The sequence below is a fragment of the Saimiri boliviensis genome, chromosome 7 (assembly GCF_048565385.1).
Source record: "Saimiri boliviensis isolate mSaiBol1 chromosome 7, mSaiBol1.pri, whole genome shotgun sequence".
NCBI classification, from domain to species: Eukaryota; Metazoa; Chordata; class Mammalia; order Primates; family Cebidae; genus Saimiri; species Saimiri boliviensis.
Window position 1 is genome coordinate 90,048,971 of NC_133455.1, and position 26,943 is coordinate 90,075,913.

Sequence of the window (26,943 nt, forward strand, 5' to 3'; positions counted from 1 at the left end):
GCACTGTGGTCTGAGAGACTGTTTGTTATGATTTCTGTTCTTTTGCATTTGCTGAGGAGTGATTTATTGCCAATTATGTGGTCAATTTTAGAGTAGGTGTGATGTGGTGCTGAGAAGAATGTATATTCTGTGGATTTGGGGTGGAGAGTTCTGTAAATGTCTATTAGGTTTGCTTGTTCCAGGTCTGTATTCCGGTCCTGGATATCCTTGTTGATTTTCTGTCTGGTTGATCTGTCTAATATTGACAATGGGGTGTTAAAGTCTCCCACTGTTATTGTGTGGGAGTCTAAGTCTCTTTGTAAGTCATTAAGAACTTGCCTTATGTATCTGGGTGCTCCTGTATTGGGTGCGTATATATTTAGGATCGTTAGCTCTTCTTGTTGCAGTGATCCTTTTACCATTATGTAATGTCCTTCTTTGTCTCTTTTGATCTTTGTTGCTTTAAAGTCTATTTTATCAGAGATGAGAATTGCAACTCCTGCCTTTTTTTGCTCTCCATTTGCTTTGTAGATCTTCCTCCATCCCTTTATTTTGAGCCTTTGTGTATCCTTGCATGTAAGATGGTTTCCTGGATACAGCACACTGATGGGTTTTGGCTTTTTATCCAATTTGCCAGTCTGTGTCTTTTGATTGGGGCATTTAGTCCATTGACATTTAGGGATAGTATTGTTATGTGTGAATTTGATGCTGTCATTTTGATGCTACCTGGCTGTTTTGTTGGTTAGTTGATGCAGATTATTGATTGTGTTGATGCTCTTTTACCATTTGGTGTGTTTTTGGAGTGGCTGGTACTGGTTGTTCCTTTATATGTGTAGAGCCTCTTTCAGGAGTTCTTGTAGAGCAGGTTTGGTGGTGATGAAATCTCTGAGTGCTTGCTTGTTCACAAAGGATTTTATTTTTCCTTCACTTATGAAGCTTAGTTTGGCTGGATAGGAGATTCTGGGTTGAAAGCTCTTTTCTTTAAGGATGTTGAATATTGGCCCCCAATCTCTTCTGGCTTGTAGGGTTTCTGCTGAGAGATCTGCTGTGAGTCTAATTGGCTTCCCTTTGTGGGTAACCCGACCTTTCTCTCTGGCTGCCCTTAGCATTTTCTCTTTCATTTCAACCCTGGTGAATCTGACGATTATGTGCCTTGGGGTTGCTCTTCTTGAGGAATATCTTTGTGGTGTTCTCTGTATTTCCTGGATTTGAATATTGGTCTGCCTTGCTAGGTTGGGGAAGTTTTCCTGGATAATATCCTGAAGAGTATTTTCCAGCTTGGATTCATTCTCTTCATCACATTCAGGTACACCTATCAGACGTAGATTAGGTCTTTTCACATAGTCCCACATTTCTTGAAGATTTTGTTCATTCCTTTTTGCGCTTTTTTCTCTGTTCTTGCCTTCTCTTTTTATTTCATTGAGTTGATCTTCGACCTCTGATATCCTTTCTTCTGCTTGGTCAATTCGGCTGTTGAAGCTTGTGCATGCTTCACGAAGTTCTCGTGTTGTGTCTTTCAGCTCCCATCAATTCACTTATACTCCTCTCTATGCTATCCATTCTCGTCAGCAGTTCGTCCAATCTTTTTTCAAGGTTCCTATTTTCTTTGTGTTGGGTTAGAACATGTTCTTTTAGCTCACTGTAGTTTCTTACTACCCACCTTCTGAAGTCTGATTCTGTCATTTCATCACCCTCCTTCTCCATCCGGTCTGGTTCCCTTGCTGGTGAGGAGTTGTGATCCCTTTTAGGAGGAGAGGTGTTCTGGTTTCGGGAGTTTTCATCCTTTTTGTGCTGGTTTCTTCCCATTTTTGTTGGTTTATCCACCTGTTGTCTGTCTCTGTCCCAGGGCGTTGAAGCTTTATGAGTTTCCCTTGCACTACTGCCTTTTTTGATTTTTCTTTCAGGTCTGACCCGCCCAGCTAGCAGCAGGCCTAGCCACTGCCTGCCCGCAGGGGCTTTGCTGAGCTGCTGTGGGCTCCGCCCAGCTGCCCTGAGCTCTTCCCTGTAGTCCTTTTTATATGGGTGTAGTTAGAACTGTCTAGGCAATGGTGGCCCCGCCTCTGTTATGGCGGACTCTCTCTGTTGTGGCAGGTTGCCTTGGCAACGGAAGCCTGCCTCCATAGTGGTGGAGAGTCTCAGTAATGGCGGAAGCCCCTCCCCCACGGAGCCAGACCATCCCGGTTCAGCTGTGCTTGGTTTGGAGGGCTCAACCCAGAGGGTTTCCAATTACTGTTTTTGTTTTCCTTGTTGTTGGGGGTGGAGGGGTGGGACCAACTGAGCCTGATCACCTGGCTCCCTGACTCAGAGTCTTTTCTTTTAAGTTGAATGACCACTGGTTCAGTCGCTTGTTGAAAAGGCGCCAGGATCTCCCTTGCTGGGACTCAGGGAGTCGGCTCTGCCTAGGAATCTCCTGGCCTGACTAGCTATTTCAGATGAATGGGCAACTCTGCCGTCTCAGGGCTCTGATCGCCAGCTAAGAGGGCTCCCAGACCAGTGGCTTTTGTAAGGAGAACTGCAGCAACAGGGAGTGGTCACAGCAGCCGCGCAGGCGGAATCAGCCCCGCGGGGGCCAAAACAGCTGCACCGGCTGGGACTGCGATGCTGGCGACCCCTCTGCCTGGGTATCTCCTGGTCTGTGGGCAATAAGAGTTCGTCTGGAAATGCGGCGTCCACTCACCCTCTGCACTTTCACTGGGAGCTGAAGTCCTGAGCTGTTCTTAGGCGGCCATCTTCCCAGCATTCCCCCTCTTTTCTTTTTTATTAATCTGGCTAGTGGTCTGTGTGTTTTGTTGATCTTTTTGAAAAACCAGCTCCTGGCTTATTGATTTTTTTTTGAAGGGTTTTTTGTTTGTCTATCTCCTTCAGTTCTGCTCTGATCTTAGCTATTTCTTGTCTTCTGCTAGGTTTTGAGTTTTTTTGATCTTGCTCCTCTAGCTCTTTCAATTTTGACAATAGCGTGTCAATTTAGATCTCTCTTTGCTTCTCATGTGGGCACTTATTGCTATATATTTTCCTCTAGGGACGGCTTTAAATGTGTCCCAGAGATTCTGGTATGTTGTGTCTTCATTCTCGTTGGTTTCGAAGAACGTCTTTATTTCTGCCTTTGTTTCATTGTTTATCCAGTCAACATTCAAGAGCAAGTTGTTCAGTTTCCATGAAGCTGTGCAGTTCTGAGTTAATTTTTGAATTCTGAATTCTAGCTTGATTGCACTGTGATCTGAGAGACTGTTATGATTTCCGTTCTTTTGCATTTGCTAAGGAGTGATTTACTTCCAATTATGTGGTCAATTTTAGAGTAGGTGTGATGTGGTGCTGAGAAGAATGTATATTCTGTGGAGTTGGGGTGGAGAGTTCTGTAAATGTCTATTAGGTTTGCTTGTTCCAGGTCTGAGTTCATGTCCTGGATATCCTTGTTAATTTTCTGTCTAGTTGATCTGTCTAATATTGACAATGGGGTGTCTCCTACTATTATTGTGTGGGAGTCTAAGTCTCTTTGTAAGTCATTAGGAACTTGGCTTATGTATGTGGGTGCTCCTGTATTGGGTGCATATATATTTAAGATCGTTAGCTCTTCTTGTTGCATTGGTCCTTTGACCATTATGTAGTGTCCTTCTTTGTCTCTTTTGTTCTTTGTTGCTTTAAAGTCTATTTTATCAGAGATGAGAATTGCAACTCTTGCTTTTTTTTGCTCTCCATTTGCTTGGTAAATCTTCCTCCATTCCTTTATTTTGAGCCTTTGTGTATCCTTGCATGTGAGATGGGTTTCCTGGATATAGCACACCAATGGGTTTTGGCTTTTTATCGAATTTGCCAGTCTGTGTCTTTTGATTGGGACATTTAGTCCATTTACATTTAGGGTTAATATTGTTTTGTGTGAATTTGATACTGCCATTTTGGTGCTAGCTGGCTGTTTTGCCCATTAGTTGATGCAGATTCTTCATTGTGTTGATGCTCTTTACCATTTGCCATGTTTTTGGAGTGGCTTGTACCAGTTTTTCCTTTCTATGTGTAGAGCCTCTTTCTGGGGCTGTTGTAAGCAGGCTTGGTGGTGACGAAATCTCTAAGTACTTGCTTGTTTGCAAAGGATTTTATTTTTCCTTCACTTATGAAGCTTAGTTTAGCTGGATATGAAATTCTGGGTTGAAGGTTCTTTTCTTTAAGGATGTTAAATATTGGCCCCCACTCTCTTCTGGCTTGTAGGGTTGCTGCTGAGAGATCTTCTGTGAGTCTGATGGTCTTCCCTTTGTGGGTAATCTGACTTTTCTCTCTGGTTGCCCTTAGCATTTTCTCCTTCATTTCAACCCTGGTGAATCTGACTGTTATGTGCCTTGGAGTTGCTCTTCTTGAGGAATATCTTTGTGGTGGTCTCTGTATTTCCTGGACTTGAATATTGGCCTGCCTTGCTAAGTTGGGGAAGTTTTCCTGGATAATATCCTGAAGAGTATTTTCCAGCTTGGATTCATTCTCTTCGTTGCATTCAGGTACACCTATCAAACATAGATTAGGTCTTTTCACATAGTCCCACATTTCTTGGAGGCTTTGTTCATTCCTTTTTACCCGTTTTTCTCTAATCATGCCTTCTCGTTTTATTTCATTGAGTTGATCTTCGACCTCTGATATCCTTTCTTCTGATTGGTCAGTTCAGCTGTTGAAACTTGTGCATGCTTCGTGAAATTATCTTGTGGTGTTTTTCAGCTCCATCAATTCACTTATATTCCTTTCCAAGTTGTCCATTCTCATTAGCATTTCGTCAAATCTTTTTTCAATGTTCTTAGTTGCTTTGCATTGGGTTAGAACATGTTCTTTTAGCTCACAGAAGTTTCTTACTATCCACCTTCTGAAGCCTGATTCTGTCATTTCATCACACTCATTCTCCATCCAACCTTGTTCCCTTGCTGGTGAGGAGTTGTGATCCCTTGTAGGAGGAGAGGTGTTCCGGTTTGGGGTGTTTTCATCCTTTATGTGCTGGTTTCTTCCCATGTTTATGGATTTATCCACCTGTCGTCTTTGTGGTTGCTGACTTTCAGATTAGGTCTCTGAGTGGACGTTCTGTTTGTTGATGATGAAGTTATTTCTGTTTCTTAGTTTTTCTCCTAATAGTCTGGCCCCTCTACTGTAGGACTGCTGAGGTCCACTCTAGGCCCTGCTTGCCTGGTGATCGCCTGCAGCAGCTGCAGAACAGTGAGGGTTGCTGCCAGTTTCTTCTTCTGCTATCTTTGTCCCAGAAGAATACCCGCTAAATGTCAGTCTCATCTCTCCTGTATGAGGTGACTCTTTGGATATACAGGGGTCAGGGAACTGCTTGAGGAGACAGTCTGTCCTTCATAGGAGCTTAAGGGCTGGGCTGTGAGCTCCGTTGTTCATTCAGAGCTGCTGGGCAGGTACGTTTAGGTCTGCTGCAGCAGAACTCATAAAGCGCTTTTTGTTCCCAGGTGCTCTGTCCCAGGGAGTTAGAGCTTTGTTTATGAGTTTCCATTGTGCTGCTGCCTTTTTTTTTTTCAGGGTTGCCCTACCCAGCAAGGAGTGAGCCTAGTCACTGTCTGCCTGTAGAGGCTTTGCTGAGCTGCTGTGGGCTCCGCCCAGCTGCCGTGTGAACTTCCCTGCAGTCCTGTTTATATGTGTGTAGTTAGAACTGCCTCAGCAATGGTGGCCCTCCTCTGTATTGGCAGACTCTCTCTGTAATGGCAGGTTGCCTTGGCAACTGCTGGCAGCCTCGGCAATGGCGGGTTGCCTTGGTAATAGCAGGCTGCCTCAGCAATGGCGGACTACCTCCGTAGTGGTGGACTGCCTCGGGAATGGCGGACACCCCTCACCCACAGAGCTGGACCATCTGGGTTCAGCTGTGCTTGCTGTTAAACTCTCAATCCAGAGAGTTTCTGATTGCTGTTCTTTTGTGAGGGTGGGACCAGCTGAGCCTGATCACTTGGCTCCCTGCCTCAGAGCCTTTTTTTTTCTTTTTTAGTTGAACAGTCAACTCTATCCCAGGTGTTCCAGTCGACTGTTGAAAATGTGCTGAGATCTGTGTGATTTCCCATGCGACAACTCACTGCGCTGGCTTAAACAGCGGTGCTGAGATTCCTGGTCCATTTTTTGCCCAAGAATCTCCTGGCCTGGCTCCCTGTTCAGTCCCCTCTTTAATCAGATGAATGGGCGACTTCCTGGGGCTCCAATCGCCAGCCAAAAGGGCACCTGGACCAGTGTATTTTGTATGGAGAACCGCCGGCCAGGGTGCGGACAAAGCAGCCACGCGGGGCAAAGCAGCCACGCCGGCCAAAACAACCGTGCCGGCCAAAACAACCATGCTGGTAACCCGTGCGTCTCCTCCGACTGGGAATCTCCTGGTCCGTGGGCAATGAAAATGCGGTATCTACTCACCCTCTGTGCTTTCACCGGGAGCTGCAACTCCGAGCTGTTCCTAAACGGCCATCTTGGATCTCTATTACAATTGTATGGGGTCAAGATCCCAGGTCTGCAGAGTGGTCGAAGTGATCTGGGGAGGACTTCATCTTACATAAACTTTTAGGCAACTATCCTGTTCTTAGCATTCCTTTTACCTACACTTCCAGAGTACTTTGCTGTTGCCAATTCCTGTGTATTTTGGGTTTTCTGCAATATTATTGAATACTTTCTGCAGTATTAATAATTTCTGCAGTATTATTGAATAATGTCTCACTTTCACACTGCCTTTTTTTTTTTTTTTTTTTTTTTTTTTTTTTTTTTTTTTGAGACGGAGTTTCGCTCTTGTTACCCAGGCTGGAGTGCAATGGCACGATCTCGGCTCACCGTAACCTCCGCCTCCCGGGTTCAGGCAATTCTCCTGCCTCAGCCTCCTGAGTAGCTGGGATTACAGGCACGCGCCACCATGCCCAGCTAATTTTTTGTATTTTTAGTAGAGACGGGGTTTCACCATGTTGACCAGGATGGTCTCGATCTCTCGACCTCGTGATCCACCCGCCTCGGCCTCCCAAAGTGCTGGGATTAAAGGCTTGAGCCACCGTGCCCGGCCTCACACTGCTTTTTTAAGATTTATTTTTTTTCATTTTGCTATTACAGTTAGCACACATGCATCTGCTTGTATTCTTCTTTCAACTTTGATTCTTGCCTTTATACCTTTGTACTATTAAAAGCAAACAACAAAACAGAAAACCTACACTCTTTCAGATGTTTTAGTTGCATTTTAGGTGGCAGCAATAGTAGATATCTGTGTATAATCTGCCATTTTTTTTAAAGGTCTGGTATTATTGCTATTAATTATTATTGAGATCTGTGTTAAATACCTGATATTCTGTTTAGGAGAGTTAATTTAGACAGATAATAGTAATTGTTTTTAACACTTAGGTAAGAAGTAATTTGAAAAAGGCTATGTCATAATCAGGAGAAATATCTTATTGTATTAATGTACTAGTGTCCTGGGCATACACTGGGCAAAGTAAAAGTTGAGGTACTTAAGGTTTTTGGTGTGAAGGAAGAAGCTCATTCAAAGGACAGTGGAAAAGTTAAGTATTTGATTTCTAGGGCTGCTGTAACAAATTACCACAAACTTGGTGGATTGAAATAGAAATCTATTCTCCCACAGTTCTGGGGATTGGAAGTTTGAAATTAATGTGTCGGCAGAGCCATACTCTCTCTGAAGTTTCTATGGGAAAATGTTTGCTGGTCTCCTTCAGTTTCTCATGGCAGGTGACATTTCCTGGCTTCTGGCAGTCTGATTTGCTCCAATTTCTGCTTCTATCATGGCCTTCTTCCCTGTGTCTCAAATCTCCTTCTCTTTTCTCTTGTAATCAGTCATTTAATTTAGGGCACATCCGTAAATATTTACCTAATGAATTCTTAATTATAATGCAAAGATCCTATTTCCAAATAAGATTACATTCATAGGTATCAAGGACTAGGTGTTGGACAAAACTTTTTAGGGGCACAATTTAACCTTTTATGGTGTTCCTTCTGGCCCCACAAAGTTTCTTTCCTTCACTCTGCAAAATAAATTGAGTCCTAATGTTCCCGGAAATCTCAACTCAGTATATCAACTTCACATTCAGAATCCCATCTAAATAACATTAACTCAAAAGTCTCAATGTCATTATCTGACTCATCTAAACCAGATGTGGGTGAGACTGAGACTGAATGTGATCAAAGTTATTTTATTGGTAGTTCTGTGAAACTAGAAAACAAGTTATCTGTTTTCAGAATACAATGGCAATATGGGCATCAGATCCAGTCTGAAAGAGAAAATTGGAAGAAATAAAGGGAATCATCAGTTCCAAACAAATTTAAAACACAGGAAGGAAAATTCATTAGGTTTCAAGGCCTAAGACTAATCCTCTATGGCAGGCATCCCCAAACTATGGCCCGCGGGCCTCATGCAGCCCCCTGAGGCCATTTATCTGCCCCCCCACCCCCGCACTTCAGGAAGGGGCACCTCTTTCACTGGTGGTCAGTGAGAGGAGCACAGTATGTGGTGGCCCTCCAACGGTCTGAGGGACAATGAACTGGTCCCCTGTGTAAAAAGTTTGGGGACGCCTGCTCTATGGCTTGATACTTTGCCCTCTGAGCCCACGGCTACAGTTTGGTGAGTTCTGGACTTAATGGCTCTAGTTTGATTATTGTCTGGGCCTGTGCTTTAGGTCAGTTGCCCTCTGTGCCCAGGACCCTGGCTTGGTTACATTTTGTACTTGCAGTTTTGATGCCATCTATGCCTGTGACTCTGCTGGCCTCTGCCTCTGCACCCACAGCTCAAGCTGTGGCTCTGGGCCCATAGCCCTGGCCTTTGCAATGATAGTTCTAACCCCAGGCCCATTCCTCCTGGTTGGTTTTTTTTTTTTTTTTTTAATTTGATCAAAGTTTAAAACGTATTGAGAAGCTGTGGTATTAGGAAGTTCCTTTCTGCATCTGGGGTTAAAATATAATAAAACTTTGGAGACCAGATTTAAAATGGGAGAAGTCATAAAATAAGAATTCTAGGGTGTTTTAGATTCTTATTGATGGGGATGTTTGTAGGTTTATTGCATATGTAGGTAATAGGCCTTTTCTTTGACATTCAGTGACTAGAAATGGTTTCTTGCTGTAACCACAAAGTAGGGAGGATTGGTTGTAATTGTCCCATACAAGTAGACACAGCTGTTCTTAGGATTGCGAACTTTGTCTCCTTTTCCCTCCTCCCTCCTGCCTGTCCTTTTTTTCTCCTCCTTTCTCCCTCTTTCTCCTTTCCTCCCTGTCTTTCCTTTCCTGGATATTTTTCTACATCATTTTCTTCCTTCTTTCTCTATTTTTTTTTTTTTCTCCTGTGCTTGGCCTGAGTTAGTTTTGAGTTTCTTCAAGGCTGTTTCCCTTTGAAGATCTTAACAAAGCTGATGATAAATAATAATCTGTGTCTGATGCAGAGTGGAGTTTCTTTTCCATTGGAGCACTTAATAAGGCAACATTGAAGTAGAAGTGGGAACAGAGCCAATCTAACCAACAAATTAACCAGGATCTCAGCTGGAGTTTTGCAAAAGGCTAAGTCTCTCAGGCTGTGCAGGATTTGGCCTTCATTCTTTAACAGAATATGGTTGGTAGAGGACATGTTGTGCTAATGGATAAATGATAATGGTAACAATCATGACGCTGTTGTAAACATATCATTTTCTCTTATGAATTTCACTTGAGTGGTTGTTTTCATCTTCATGGTGATGAATTTAGTGTGACCTGTTTGTTCATTCCTTTTTTGCTCACCACCAATTTCTTAATGCTTTGCCTTAGACTTGGGTGTGAAATTGTCATGTTTGGGGTTTGTAAATTAACATACAGGAAAATTGATTACTTCTGTGCTTGTATGAGTAGATTGTGAGGTTCTTTGCGTACCTTCCTCATTGTATCTGTTAGGAGAATTCCAGGAGAAGTTTACTTCTTTAATCTTGTTTTTGATTGAGAGGATTCAGCAAAGCTCATGGCTTTGGATTCTGCATGCCATGAATTTCATGCCGTGTGTTAAGTCAGCCACCAATGGGATAGGTACCGAATTAAAATTAATCTTTTGAGATTTTGGTTCTCTTAGTCTTATTAAAGGCATTCGTTTTAGTATTGGGGATAGATTGCTATGGCAAAAATGCTTTATTTCCTTTTGTAATATTTATACTTTTAGAGTGATTCTTATGCTTGTGTTTTTTTTCTTCCATTTTATATTTGTCCAAATTATGGAATTAGTTTGTGAGACTGGGGATGATTTTGAGGGGTCTGTCATGTGCTATTGTTACCATGTGTGTAGAGGGATTGAGAAATCAGACAGAATTGAGAGGTGGAGAAACATACATTCTCTGGGAAAGACTTCTGTTGCATAATGCTGTGTCATGCTAGCGAAACTTACTTTCATGGCAAGATTATGGCTTCTTTAGGAAAAACAACCAGGCTTATTCCAGCTGTCAAGTGGTAGGATTGATGAGAAATGAAGAGGTGTTGTTTTGTTGTTTTTCTTCTCTTTTGATAATATGTACTTATGGAATAATCTTATCTTCTTAGCACTACTTTGGCATTTATAGTTAGGCCATTTAGATGTGTTGGATTATTCAGATTTTGGTAGAGGGCATTTTGTACCATCTGTCAGAATTTTTTCATGTATTGGTTATGTGTTATCCCACCATTTTTATTTTGATTTCTTGCCCCACAGAATTCCTTTTGAAATATCTGGACGTGTTTGTGTCTGCCTTCTCCAATATAGTTGATTAGTTGTTGTGAAAAGGATGTAATCTTGTGGCTTCCAAGAAAGTGGTGGTGAAACCTATATTGGAAAACCTTTCTCAATCAGATGATATTTGCTAATTATGTTCTGGTAGGTTAATTATAGACTGACTGTTGACAAAATAATTTGGAAGGTGAGAAGCAGCTGCTTTCTGATAGATAGAATATAATGTAGCTAGTTGATCTTTGGAATTTCTCTGTCATTTTAAAATCACTGTAATAATTCATTCCAAACACATCAATTAAATGCTGACTTTTAATCATCAGTGTAGCAGAGGATCCTATTGCTGTGCATGGATTAATTTTTAGAAGTGATTAGTAGGGCTTCTACTTGGCTTGACAATGGCCAACACAGATAGAATATGAGCTTTTTAAAAGAATGCCTTGATTCAGATACTTGACTTGCATGTTGTCATCAATATACCAATGATAGTTACCAAAATTTTTGTGAATATTTCATTTCTTTGGAAAGGGCCTTTATTTTTTGATTGTATGGTTCCTTTTTTACATGTGTATCTGTTAAATTTCTTGAATACTTATCATGTCCAGGCATATTAAGAGTATGAGACTTAGGTGTATTTAATCATTTTAGCTAAGAAGCAGTTGGGATTGGAGCAGTTATGGGTAGTGAAGGATCAGTTGGAATGCGCTTCCGTTAACCTTTGAAAGGCACCATTGCATCAGTTTTGTCAGACCAGAATTTCTGGTTAGCAGTAGTGAATTGATGAATGACTGTTTCACATTTTACAGACCATGATTAGTTATGTGTCTTTGCTTCACAAGAGTGTATAAAATATAATATGTGATTCTGTGTTTTATTGAGTTATATACAGAAAACATACCTGTTGAGGGATTGAGAATACATTCAGATAGCTTGATTTTTGACAGGATATTTTCAAATAAACATTAGGGTGGCTATGTGGAGATCTGATTTAGGCTTTGCTGTGCCTTTATGTAACAATACTTGGCACACAGTCACAGTCATATTTTAATGACCTGTGGGAACAAATTTTTTGACTTATTTGGGTCTCAGTATTCTCATTTATAAAATGAACATGTCGGAATAGTTTACCTTTGAAGTATCTTTTTGTTTAAAAATTCTGCAGTTTTATTTAAGATGAGGGCATTTGCCTTTGTCATCTCTTTCTAGTGATGTTTCGGGGTTTGACATTTTTAAAGAAAGTTATCACTATGGTCAAATTTGGCTTGACTCCTTTAAAGATAGGCTGTAAATATTTGGTTGTATAGTCTTGAAATGAATTTTGGTATGACTACTTGTTAATTCCCATGTTTTCAACTAGACAGACTGTTGTGTTACAATGTGGTTGTATGATTGCTGTTAGTAACTTTGAAGTAAGCAAAGGAGGGTTGATTGATCTTTTCCTAACATACCGTGTTGGAAACAAGATGCTTGATGCGGCAAAGAAAAATTAGCACTGAGACCAAGGATCTTTTAGAAGCTCAATTTTTACTTCCTGGACTTCAGGAAGGGTAATCTTGCTAGTCATTTTGCCATGAGAGTAGAGTGAACAAAGGAAAGCAGACATGTTTATTCTTTATGCCTCTGGGGTCATCCTTACTGCTGTGTTTGATCTCCATTGGCTGGAGCTAGACCTCACAATCTACACTAAAGCCCAGTTGGCTAACAACTTAAAACTTTTCTAAACAGGTAAAAGCAATGGAGAGCTGGGGCATACCTGTGAGCATGTCCAGCACAGATATCTTGGTTAAAGTACAAGAACATAGAATGTACCATGTCCCTGTAAGCATGGCATGTCTAACAGCTACGTAGGATAGGGCTTAACAAAGAGTTATTAGCACACTTATGAGTTATTCTTTAACAAGAAAGGAAATTTTAAAGAGGAACTTTTTACTTCTCACACATTGTATTATAGGACAGCATTAAGAAAGTTGGAACTGTATCTTAGAAATAATTTATTCCAACTTCCTCATTTAACAATTAGAGAAATATACCACAAGACTTTTTAAATTTATATGCTTAACTTGTATCGGAAAAAGAACATTGATTTTATTCTCACTTAGTCATTCAACAAACATCTACTTGAACCTGTTAAGGAGCCTTTTTTTGAAGATCAGATTGTGAATAATGTTATTAACATTTTTATTTTGATGTAAAATAGTTCTGTCTCTAATTCTGTCTCTCTCTGATGAAGAAGGAAACACCTTTCACACTTCCCAAATATGTTTGGCCTTCAAATTTTGACCATTTTATTTCTTCTTTATTTAGTGCTTATTGACCAAGCTGATATTCTATATAAGGCACTATTTAAGGTACATATATTCAGTGTCAAGTAAAATTTCACCCTCTCAAATTGAACTTGTCTGTGAAATTTTTCTGATGTCCTTTTTTCCTCACCTTAATAAGGTCCATAGTGTTACAGTTTACTGTCACTACCTTTTCCAATATAGTAGGGCACACAGGCAAGGAACAATCAATGGAAAACATTTGGTAGTGATAAGTGCTATGAGAAAAATAAAGCATGATTAGTGGATAGTGATCAGTGGTGTACTATTTTATGTAAGAGTGGTCAGGAAAAGTCTCTTCTGGTAAGATAATTTTTGAGCATGATCTAGAGGAAGTGAACATGCAGTATCTGGGGGAAATAGCATTTGAAGCACAGCAGCAGATAGTAAATATAGCAAGTGTAATAGTCTTACACTTTTAATAGCACACCAAAACTTTTTAATAACTAATGTCATTATTCAGAGCAAGAGATGAGTGATTACACTGTAATTGAAATGGTGTACATTTATTTTGAATTTGTAACTAATTAGGCCAAATAATATATTCTTCTTTAATTTCAGTTAAGGCATCTAGGTTAATTTGCTTTGCTTTAGGTTAATTAACTCTAATTTCTAATATTTCTGGACTTTTTTAGTAGTTTATTCAATTTTTAAATTAGTAATAGGTATTATCAAGAGAGAAATAAAAGGTAATATTGGAACAGATGAGTTTAAAAAATGCTGGTTTTAATATAGGTAAACAGATTACATATAAGTTTGCCAGAGGTTTTAATATTTAAATATATGTTGTTAATTTCCACAGTTTGACCATGGTAGCCTAGTTTATATTAGCTTTTCTGTTTTGTAAAGCACTCTCTGGGTAACACTAGTGTATCTGATTGCATATATCCCCAGGGTAGGATATATGCATCCCAAGAACTGCCTATGATGATCCACTAGGTTATAAATATAAAATGGCAGAATTTGTTTACTTTTAAAAATCTTGAGCAATGAGAATATAACTATGCTAATATTTCATATGGATTGGTGCTTTTACCTTACCCTAGGTCCTTACATGAAACAGTAACATGTGATTTGTGAAATAACTTGACATGAATGGGAGTTCCAAAGTGATGAGTTTTAGTGATACTCTCTTTTGTTTGCTTTTTATAGTGTAGTACAATAAATGAATTTTCTTAAAGGTAATTGGATTTACTTATTATTACCTAGTTTTAATTAAAGTAGCTCCCACAAAATAGGAAACTATATTAAAATATATTGTTGCTATGAAACATGGATTGATAATCATACTAACAAAAATCTGTATTTATGACAATTGCTGTTGATTCTTTATGATTAGGTAGTTGAGTAAATTGTGATTTAGGTGTAATATGAGAAGATAAAGGACTTAGCAGAAAAAAATAACTAGATGTTAATAATGAAGTGACACCTGTTTCATCAATAAAGTATAATAAAAGAGGGGAATTCATGAAAAAGCAAGTGTTAGTAGTAAATGGACTAGAACTATGAGCATTCTCTTTTATCTTAAATATAGTTGAAACTTAATTTTCTCTTAAAGCTCCTTCAGGTGACAGTATAGTTATTCTTTGCAGTCATTCATGATGGGTCACAAACTGGCAGAGGCGGTGCCGGTTACAGCACGTGCCTTCTGCTGTCACCTTAGGCAGTGACAGCCAGTAAGCTGATGTCAGAAGGGGAGTATGTGGAAGATTGTATAGGGGATTTATGAGATTCATCACTCCAACTAACCTGGCATTACTATAATAAATCCCACTTGTTTGAGATGTATTCTTTATGTCACTAGATTTAATTTGCTGATATTTAGGATTTCAGTTTTTTTATTTATAAAAGATTTAACTCATAATTTTCTTCTAAATAACTTTGCAGATTTTAGTGTAAGGGATATATTGTCCAAATAAAATATGGTGGGGAGTATTCCTTCTTTTCACATTCTCTTCCAGAGATACCTGTTAATTTTTTCTTAAATGTTTGTTAAAATTCTCCTATTAAGCTGTCTGTGTGTAGAGATTCCTTGTTGCCCGGAGAATTTTTTGTATATGTGTGTTTTTTTTTTAAGTTAATACATGTTCAGTTTCTTTAATATATATAGAACGATTCAAATTTTGTAATTCTTGTTTTAGTTTTTGTAAATTGTGTTTTTTATTTTAGTGGTTTTAAAATTTCATGTAAAATTTTATAATATTTTGTAATATCTTCTCATTTAAAAAAATTGTAGATTATATAATGTCCTGCATTTGTGCCTCATGTTGGAAGTTTTGTGGGTTTTTCACTTCATTATCATCTTACCACTTGTTTCACTTTTTTTCTCATCTTTTTTTTTCTTTTTCCTTTCTTTGACTTACTCTGTCCTATGTGTTTTTTCAAGGATTTTTTGAAAACATTTTCAATCATATTAAATAATCTTTTTGCTGTAGTCTGCATTTTTTTCACTGTCTTTTGGTTTCCTAATCCTGTTTCTGGCTCTCTTTCATCTGTTTATGTCATCTGTTGAGTTATTAATAGTACATATTTCTCAGGTCTAGAATTTCTGTTTTATGGATTCCAGTTCTCTGGTGAGAATCTCTATCCTATTCATTTTTCTCTTTTTCTCTTCCATTTTTTGGATGTATTAAGAACTCTTACATGTTAAAAACTCTTTAATAACTAGTATCTAAACCATCTACAGACCTATTTTATCTGTTTTCTATGTGTGTGTATATGTGTCAGAGTGTGAGAGAGTGTGTGTGTGTGTTCCTTTTTGGTTTTGTCTTGTTATCTCTGAAAATTTTGTTTTGGAAGCTGGACATCCATATTCGAAAAACTGGGGAAAGACTGTAGGATATTAAGAATTTCCAAAGAGAGTTCATCCTTTCCTGTCCTAGTAGGTAGAACTGGGGGCTAATCACCTTGTCCTGGTGGGTCTCAAACTTTGAGATGTATTAGAAATATAGATGCCAAGGCTTGTTGCAGTAACACAGGGTCTCCCATCTCTTGATCCAGGTCAAGAATGGTCAAATGCTCCAAGGGAAAAGCACCTTTGCCTTGTGTTATCCTACCTCTCAACATGTTTTTCCTTCTTCTGTTGTTTCCCTTTAATTCCTCATTGCCTCAGTGTTCCCCATTCCTTTAAGCAAAGCTCATATACATATATGCATATATATGTATATATGTATATATATTATGTGTATATATATACATATATACATGTATACATAAACATATATACATGTATATATATATATACATATATATGCATATATATACACACACACACACACATATGTATATACATACATATATCTCTTTTCTCTTTGTTTCCAGCGGTAGCATTGATGTGCCACAAACCACTCAATCTTTCATGGAAGCAACAGTAGGCTATGATTTTATTCTGAAAACAAAATAGAAGAAAAACTCATGGTTTTATTTATTTTTTCTTTCAGGAAAAACATAAACAAGAATTGGAAGACATGAGGAAAGCTGGTCACGAAGCCCTCAGCATTATTGTGGATGAATATAAGGTAGAGGTTTGAGAGTGTTGTTTCTTTTATTAAACCTTGGATAACTTTAGTAAAAATTGTACACATGTAGGTATATGCAAACATATACAAATTATATGTGTAGTCTTATTTGGCATAGAATTTCTTTCCATTGAGCAATAAATGTTCATTGAAAGCATACTTGGTGTATTACAAAGGAAATGTTAGATATTGGTCTACATTTGAGAAGGTATGAGAATATTTGAGATATGATATCAGCAGAAGAAGAAATTCAAGTACAAAATACTATAGAATTAGTTGCTGGATTATCTTTTTTTGTCTCTGCTGTGTGACAGGAAAAAAATTAAGGTATGATATATATTGAAAAAATATTACAGCCTTTTGCTTTTCTTAAATAGATTTGGGTACACTTAAGCAATAACAAAAATTATAAATGTCAATATCACTGATATACAGTAAAACTTTAAAATTATTTTAAAAATTATTTGATTCTATGCCTGCATAAACTGAATTATGTAAAGCACATTGAGCACTTAATATCAAATTTTTATTTCCCTTTAAACTTCATGTTAGATCATTTTGCTTTTAGAAGTTATGAAGGAATACAGTTTTGTCGAAATAAAATTCAAACAATTCTCCCCCAAAGAAACCAGTACATTCTTCTAAGAGATTTCTCCATCTACTTTTATATATTTATATGCTCATAACATGCTATATAGTTTTGGTTTGATTTAAAAAATGTTATCTAACTAAATTTACTCTCTCCATATTTACTCACTGACTTGGAGATATTTTCATGTCAGTACATATAAGCTTATCCTGTCTTTGTTACTCTTCTGTAGTTTTCATAGTATAAACATACATAATTTGTTTAACTGTGCATGTGTAGACATTTAGTTTGTTTTTCATTGTTCATTATAATAATAAATGTAAAAACTTCACCCTATTACAGTTAGAATATGGTAGTTTTTGTGTTGGTTAAACTTATTCACTAGACTTGATAGAAGTTGATGTCATTTTAGTTGATAATTAGTGTCAAAAGCGTCCTTAAGAAATTACTTGGATAAATCCAAGATTAAGTGAAAAGTGTTTATTTTTTTTTTTTTACCTAGAGTATTAAAATAGTCTACTAGATATGTTTTGGGACATGAAAGGTTATTTTTATGACCATGCCCAATATAGTAGCTGACGTTCATTATTAAAAAGGTCATCAAAAAATGTATGATTTTGGCCAGGCACAGTGACTCATGCCTGTAATTCCAGCACACTGGGAGGCCTAGGTGGGCAGATCACCTGAGGTTGGGGGTTCCAGACTAGCCTGGCCAACATGGTGAAACTCTGTCTCTATTAAAAATATAAAAATTAGTGAGGTTTGGTGGTGCACATCTGTAATCTCAGCTACTTGGGAGGCTGAGGCAGAAGAATCACTTGAACCTGGGAGGAGGAGGTGGGAGTTACCCGAGATTGTGCTATTGCACTCCAGCCTAGGCAACAAGAGTGAACCTCCATCTCAAAAAGGAAAACAAAGTCTGATTTTGGAGAGAGAGATCTAAGGTGGCCATTTAGCAGCATCTCAGGATTGCAGCTCCCAGTGAAGGCACAGGGAGTGAGTGGACGCCAGACTTCCAGATGAATTTTTGTTGCCCACGGACCAGGAGATTCCCAGCGGAGGAGCCCCATGGGTTGCCAGCATGACTCTTGGCCGGCGCTGCTGTTTTGCCAGCATCCTGGGGTGGTGGTTCTCAGTGCGGAGTATGTGGGACTGGGTGCCCTTTTAGTTGGTGTTTGGAGCTCCAGGAAGGCAGAGTTGCCCATTCAGCTGATTGAAAGGGGGACTAAAGCAGGGAGCCAGACTGGGAGATTCCTGGGCAGAAAAGCACCACGAATCTCAGTGCCGCTTTTTCAGCCAGCATGGTTGCCGCACGGGAGATTGCATAGATCCCGATGCCTTTTTGGTGGGCGACTGGGGCGCCTGGGAGAGAATGGACTGTTCAGTTAGGAAAAGAAAAAAGGAGGCTCCGAGGCTGGAGCCAGGTGATGGGGCTCGGCTGGTCCCACCCGCACAAAAATACAGCAATTGGAAATGCTGACGGTTGAGAATTTTACAGCAAGCACAGCTGAACCCAGGAAGGTCCAGCTCTGTGGGGGAAGGGCATCTGCTGAAGGAAAACAAAGAAACAGAAATGACGTCATAACCAACAAGCTGGACGTCCACTCAGAGACCCAATCTGAAAGTCAGCAATTAGAAAGACGACAGGTGGATAAATCCACAAAGATGGGAAGAAACCAGCACAAAAAGGCTGAAAATATCCAAAATCAGAATGCCTCTCCTCCTTCAGGGTATCGCAGCTCCTCATCAGCAAGGGAACAAGGCCTGATGGAGAATGAGTGTGATGAATTGTCAGAATCGGGTTTCAGAAGGTGGATAAAAAGAAACTTCTGTGAGCTAAAGGAACATGTTCTAACCCAGTGCAAATAAACTAAGAACCTTGAAAAAAGTTTGACGAAATGCTAAGGAGAATAGACAATTTAGAGAGGAATATAAGTGCATTAATGGAGCTGAAAAACAATATGAGAACTTCACGAAGTATGCACAAGTTTTAACAGTCAAATTGACCAAGCAGTAGAAAGGATATCAGAGGTCAAGGACCAACTCAATGAACTAAAATGAGAGGACAAGATTAGAGAAAAAAGGGTAAAAAGGAATGAGCAAAGTCTCCAAGAAATATGGGACTATGTGAAAAGACCTACTCTACGTTTGATAGGTGTACCCGAATATGACGAAGAGAATGAATCCAAGCTGGAAAATATTCTTCAGGATATTACTCAGGAAAACTTTCCCGACCTAACAAGGCAGGCCAATATTCAACTCCAGCTAATACAGAGAACACTACAAAGATATTCCTCAAGAAGAGCAACCCCAAGGCACATAATTATCAGATTCACGAGGGTTGAAATGAAGGAGAAAATGTTAAGGACAGCCAGAGAGAAAGGTCAGGTTACCCACAAAGGGAAGCCTATCAGACTCACAGCAGATCTCTCAGCAGCAACCCTACATACAAGCCAGAAGAGAGTGGGGGCCAATATTCAACATCCTTAAAGAAAAGAACTTTCAACCCAGAATTTCATATCCAGCCAAACTAAGCTTCATAAGTGAAGGAAAAATAAAATCTTTTGTGAACAGGCAAGTACTTAGAGATTTCATCACCACCAGGCCTGCTTTACAAGAGCTTCTGAAAGAAGCACTACACATAAAAAGGAACAACCACTATCAGCCATTTCAAAAATATACCAAAAGGTAAAGAGCATCAACTAATGGGCAAAACAGCCAGCTAGCATTAAATGGCAGTATTAAACTCACATATATTAATATTAATCCTAAATTTAAATAAACTAAATGCCCTAATCAAAAGACACAGGCAAATTGGATAAAAAGCCAAAAACCATCGGTATGCTGCATCCAGACCCATCTCACATGCAAGGATACACAAAGACAAGACAAAGGGATGGAAGAAGATTTACCAACCAAATGGAGAGCAAAATAAAATAAAATAAGCAGGAGTTGCAATTCTTACATCTGATAAAATAGACTTTAAAGCAACAAAGATCAAAAGAGGCAAAGAAGGACATTACATAATGGTAAAAGGATCAATGCAACAAGAAGAACTAATGATCCTAAATATATATGTACCCAATACAGGAGCACCCAGATACATAAGGCAAGTTCTTAATGACTTACAAAGAGACTTAGACTCCCACACAATAGTAGTGGGAGACTTTAACATCACATTGTCAATATTAGACAGATCAATGAGACAGAAAATTAACAAGGATATCCAGGACTTGAACTGAGACCTGGAACAAGTAAACTTAATAAACATTTACAGAACTCTCCACCCCAAATCCACAAAACATACATTCTTCTCAGTACCATATCACACCTACTCTAAAAGTGACTGCATAATTGGAAGTAAATCACTCCTCAGTAACTGCATAGTATTTCACAGGTTTGAATGAAATATTGATTGGCTGCTTGTTTGTTATTTTCCTCCTTTATTCCCTCCTGTCTCCATTGTTAAGCACAATTATTGGCATAAAAGAGGTTTTTAATACCTATTTTTAGACTGCATTCTAGCCTGGGCAATAAAGCAAGACTCCTGTTCTCTCTCCCTCTTTCTCTTCCTTTTTCCTTCTCTCTTTCATTCTTTTTTTTTTTTTTCTTTCTTTCTAAAAAAAGTCTGATTTTTATAGCATTGATTTTTGGCCCTTTTATAATTAAATTTTTTTTCTATTAATATAAACCAGTTTTACAGTTCCTGAGTTGAGGAAAATTGCTATATTATTGTAGTATTGAGTTTCACATCTTCTTTTATCCCTAACGCTGAGGGTAGGAAGAATTTAAAATACAATTGGCCTAATATATTTGCAGGTTCCATAACCATGGATGAGAAATTTTGGGGGAAGGAAAGCAATAAAAATAACAGTACAACAGTGAAAAGTAACACAAATTACTTCCTATCTAAAAAAATAGGGAAGCATATGATAAAATAATTATTACATGAACTTCACATGCCTGAATCTAGAATGAGGAAAAATATCATTTCTCTTCTTGTTCTGTAATATATCACAAATCATCAACATTTACAGTATGATTTTTTTCTATCTGAATTATCTTTTTTCAATATTATTATGAAAGCTGATTCTCAGCATATTTTAGAACACCTTGCTAGCAAAATTTCACGACAACCAAGATGTCTGATATTTCTCCTCTGAGTACTATAATATTAATGTACAAGATGTGGAATTCAACAAATCATATGATTAATCAATGTGGAATAAATGTTCACTGATGTAAAAGTATTTATATCCTTTGACTATAAACCAACTCTGAGCTATGAAATAAAAAATTAAATAAAACTTTGTAGGCAATTTGTTTCAATTCCTAATCCATTATTACAAGGCAACCATAAAATCAGAAAATTTTACATTTCTCTTTAACTGAGTGCTAAATAATGAGACTTGACAAATAGATAAAATGAATAGCTCTTAACCAAATTTCTTCAAAATTACATTTATAAATTCTAGAATAGTTTTCACTTATGATTTTAACCTCCTTAGTTGCCTATATTGAAATTTATACCAATAAATATGTTTGCAGCAAAGAAAATACTGTGGAGCTAGAACTAAAAATGTATTTAAAACATCATGTACTAATCTTTTTAGAAAAACATCTATGCACATTCACAATAATAAGTAACTTTTTAATAATATTTTAAAAACTATATTTTACTGTAATATATGAAAATATGGTAGATGGTTTATTAATTATTATTTAGAAAGGAAACCAAAATATCTCTAGTTGCTATTGCTAACAAAAGTGTGAACATTCTCTTTGCATTTATTCATTTATTTCAACAAATATTGATTACCTTACTTATGCCAAGGATTGTCAATACAGCAGTGAGCAAAATATTCAAATCCTTGTTCCATTGGGATATCTATTCCACATCTACACTCTGTAACTACATATGATATTCAGGAAGGCAGGAACTTAAAATCATAGCATTCCTTGACATTTCAATTTTCAGAGCTTCACACTTTTACCTCTTTCTCACCTGTAGGTGTTTTACTCAAATATGCAACTGAAATAGAAAGATCTGCTACTATCTCACCACCAGTCCTGGCTCCTGGGGATTTTACGTCCTTCTAGTTATCCTGGAATAAATGTAATCAATCACTTTTTTCCTGTCCAAATTGAGTTGAAATATTCTTGAGAAGTTTGAAAAAATATTGTCTTAGAAAAGAATGTGGAAACTACCAAGTAAAGTAAAACAGAAATGAAAAAAGCCAAAACTGTAATAATGCATAGAAAGATAACTTATCTTTGTATAAACTTCTGCTTCCAGAAATATGAAGACATACCTTTTGATATTTTTCCTACTTAGTATAGATTAAAAAATAACCCTTGGTATTTTATATAAAACATAGTCCCTGAAAATAAGACAGAAACAGGCAGACATGGTAGAAACCATGAGACCCTAGTAACTACAATGGGTTTCCTGCATTGTCTTTTTACCTCTTTGTCCCACCAAAGTACTAGAGAAAGTGAGTAACCCAGAAATAGCAATGCTCACTAAAAACCTCAAGAAAAGCCTACTCTCTGTAACCAAAAGCCTCCACCTAATAAGATAGAAAACTATTAGGTAATAGTCATTCTCCTTCCACCAAACACCATAGGAAAAAAAAATGCAGCCTCACCCCAACTCTGCCAATGAAGGCTGGTTAGAGAGAGAACTTAGAGTTTTCACTTTTACCAGGTTATAAATGAGGAACTCTTCTGTCTTCTCACTGGGTGGTGTTAAAGAAGGTGGAGCAGGAAACTAGGACTTTTATTCACCCTGGGCAATAAGTCCCCTTCCCACAAGTGTCAGGATAGGCCGCTTAGGAAGCTAGACTTCTATGCTAACTTGGTGTTGATGAGGTGTTCCTCCCTTTCTGTGTTAGGAAGTATCAAGGACTATCTAATGGGAGTCAAGACTGCATTACTGCTTGGTAGTAATGAGGCCACTCTTCTGTGGTTTCAGTGGATGCTATGTGGGGAACAGTAGTGTGGCACCCTTACTCTTCCCAGCCAGATTGGTATCAGCAGAGGCCTAGTGGGAAGCTGAACTCCCAGCCATGTCCAGAAATGACAAGGAGGTCCTTGTTCCCTGTACCCTTAGTGCTAGTAGAGACTACCTGGAGATTTTCCTTTTTCTCTGCTGGAGTGGTGTCCTGCCAGAAAAAGTCTCCTGAAACATGATTTTAAATGTCCAGACTTCAATTAAAAATACTTATATCAAGATCCAAGAAAATTTTGTCTTGAATGAAAACTAAAAAGGACAACAGATGTTGAACTGAGCTGATTCCAATTTTAGAATCGTCTGACAAGAATTTTAAGTATCTGACAAGGATTTTAAATCATTAATTACAAAACTATTTTAGTAAGTGATTATGAACTTTCTTGAAACAAATGTAAAAATAGAAAATATCAGTAGTGTCAGCAAAGTGGTGGATTGTATAAAGAAGAACAAACTGGGAATTTTAGAAGTAGAAATGTAATAACCAAAATGGAAAACTCAGGTGGGCCCAATAGTAGAATGCCGGAAGTAAGGAAAGAATCAGTACATTTGAAAAAAAGTAGAATTCACCCAATTTGAACAGTGTAGAGAAAACAGGCTTAAAACAAATGAATAGGGGTTCAGGAATTTGTGGGATTCTGATGAAAGACCTAAAATTCATGTCATCCAAGTCCTGGAAGGAGCAGAGAAAGAGGGCAGTATTTAAAAACATTCAAAGAAAGAGAAGTCAAAATTTTCCAAATTTGGCAAAAGATACAATATTACATATTTTAGAAGCCAAATGAACTGCAAATATGATAAAGACACACAAAAAAATCCATGTCAGTACCCATTATAATGGTTAATTTATGTTCTCTTGACTAGGCAATGGTTTCTAGATATTTGGGCAAATTTTATTAATGTTTTTGTGAGGATTTTAAAAAATTTAAGAATAACATTTACATTTCTGAATTTTGGATATAGCAGATTTCCCTCCCTAATATAGGTGGGCAACATCCAATCATTGGAAGGCGTTAACGGAACAAAAACTGACCTCCTCTGAACAGGAAAGGATCTGCCAATAGACTGCCTTTGGACCCAAGCTGCAACATTAGTTCCTTTCTGAGTCTCTAGCCTGTCAGCTTTTTTGCGGAGTTTTAACTTCCTAGCCTCCATAATCACATGAGTCAGTTTCTTAGAGTAAGTTTATATAGTTGTACATACATGAATTTGTTTATCTGGAGACCTTAATATACATATAAACTTCCCTCAACCAAAAATTGAAATATCTTAAAAGCAACCAGAGAAAAATGGCATTTTACGTGTAGGAGAATAACAGAAATATGATAGATGTTTCATCAGAAACTGTGGAGGTCAAAGGAAATGGAACAAGTACTGAAAAAAATTTTTTAACCCCAAATTTTGTATCCAACCCATATTTCCTCTTTAATTCCTTTGTCATTGAATAACTTATTTTTGGTGACTATAATTACTGAGGTTTATTTTATGGCTTAGCCTCTGATCTATCCTGTGAATTTGAGATGAATGTATATTCTGCTATGGTTAGGTGGAGTCTACTCGAGATATCTGTAGGCATAGATGGTTTGTAGTGTTGCTTAGGTTTTCTCTATGGTGCAGATAATTTGCCTAATTTTTCTAGCATTTATTTAGTGTGAGGTGGTGAAATCTCTAAATATTATTATTGAATTGTTTATGTTACTTTTAATTCTGTCAGCTTTTGCTTCATATATTTTTTGGATATTTTTGTTAGTTGCATATATGTTTTTATTTGTTACATCTTAATGTTAGTTTGTTTTTATACTGCTATAGAGAATTACTAGAGATTGGGTAATTTATAAAGAAAAGAGGTTTAATTGCCTCACGGTTCTACCTGGCTTACAATCATTGCAGAAGGTGAAGGAGACACAAGCACCTTCTTCATAAGACAGCAGGGGAGGGAGGGAGAGAGAGAGTGTGTGCCTGAATGCGAGTGTATGAGAGAGTGCAAAGTTGGAAATGCCACACTTTGAAACTATCAGATCTTAAGAGAACTCAGTATCATGAGAACAGCATACTAGAAATCTGTCCCCATGATCCAGTCACCTCCCACCAGGTCCCTCCCCTGACACATGGGAATAACAATTCAAGATGAGATTTGGGTGGGGACACAAAGCCAAACCATATTCTGTCCCTGGCCCTTCCCAAATCTCACATCCTTCTCACATTTCAAAATATAGTCATAACTTCCAAAGTCTCCCAAGGTCTTAACTCATTCCAGTATTAACCCAAAGTCCAAGTCTAAAGTGTCATCTGAGACAAGATATGTCACTTCTGCCTATGAGCCTGTAAAATCAAAAGCCAGTTAGTTACTTCCAATATATATTGGGAGTACAGGCATTGGTAAATACTCCCATTCAAAGTAGTAGAAATGGCTAAAACAAAGTGGCTGCAGGCGCCATGCAAGTCTGAAATCCAGCAGAGCAGTAATTAAATCTTAAAGCTCCAAAATAATCTATTTTGACTATCCCACCTTCAGGGCATACTGATGCACTTGGTGAGCTGCCAAGGCCTTGGGCAGCTCTCCCCCTGTGGCTCTGCAGGATACAGTCCTGTGGCAGTTCCGTAGGCTGGCATTGAGTGCCTGTAGCTTTTCCAGGCATACAGTGCAAGCTGTCAGAAAATCTACCATTCTGGGATCTGGAATATGGTAGTTCTCTTTTCACAGCTCCACTAGGCAGTGTCCCAATGAAGACTCTTTGTAGGGAATCCAACCCCACATTTTCCTTCTGCACTTCCCTAATAGATGGTCTCCATGAGGTCTCCGCCTCTGCAGCAAACTTCTGCCTGGTCATCCAGGCATTTTCAAACATCCTCTGAAATCTAGGCAAAGGATCCCAAACCTCAGTTCTTGCTTTCTGTGCACTTGCAGGCCCAACACGATGTTGAAGCTGCCAATGCTTGTGGCTTACACCCTCTGAGGAAATGGACCACGCTGTACCTTGGCACCTTTTAGCTACAGCTAGAGTAGAGTGGCTGGGAAACAGTGTGCCATGTCCAGATTCTGCATACAGCAGAATGGGCCATGAGACCAGCCCACAAAACCATTTTTCCCTATGAGACCTCTATGTCTATGATAGGAAGGGCTGCCATGAAGATCATTAAAATGCCCTGAAGACATTTTCCCCATGGTTTTGGCTGTAAATGTTCAGTTCCTTGTTACTTATGCAAATTGCTGCTGCCAACTTGAATTTTTCCCCAGAAAATGTTTTTTGTTTGTTTGTTTGTTTTTGTTTTCTATTGCATGGTCCTTCTGCAAATTTTCCAAACTGTTAAATTCTGCTTCCCTTTTAAATATAAGTTCCAATTTGAGGCCAACTCTTTTTGAATGCCTGAATCTACACTTTCAGAAAAAGCCAGGCCACTTCTTGAATGCTTTGCTGTTTAGAAATTTCTTTTGCCTGATAGCCTAAGTCGTCTCTTCAAGTTCTGCATTCCACAAATCTCTAGGGCAGGGGCAAAATGCCACGAGTCTCTTTGTTAAAGGAAATTGAGTGACCTTTGCTCCATATCCCAAAGTCCCTCATCTCCCTCTGAGACCACCTCAGCCTGGACTTAATTGTTCATACCAGTGTCAGCATTTTGGTCAAAACCATTCTACAAGTCTCTAGAAAGTTCCAAACTTTCCCACATCTTCCTTTCTTCTCCTGAGCTCTCCAAAGTGTCCCAAATTTCATTTTTTATTCATTTCCCAAGTTGCTTCCACATTTTCAGGTATCCTTATAGCAGCGCCACACTCCTGGTACCAGTGTTTTGCATTAGTCAATTTTCACACTGTTATAAGAGCTACCCAAAACTGAGTAATTTATAAAGAAAAGAGATGCAGTTGACTC

At 38.3% G+C, this 26,943-nt stretch overlaps 1 protein-coding gene across 22 annotated transcripts in view; it reads left to right on the forward strand.

Annotated features, from left to right (window-relative positions):
• The window catches only part of CCDC91 (coiled-coil domain containing 91), a 476,760-nt gene that overhangs the window by 137,602 nt on the left and 312,215 nt on the right, over positions 1–26,943 (forward strand). For all 22 annotated transcript variants that reach the window (XM_074402990.1, XM_074402983.1, XM_074402984.1 and 19 more), the window contains one exon: positions 16,398–16,475. In XM_074402990.1, coding sequence (XP_074259091.1) covers positions 16,398–16,475 — 78 coding nt within the window. The remainder of the gene's footprint in view (positions 1–16,397; positions 16,476–26,943) is intronic.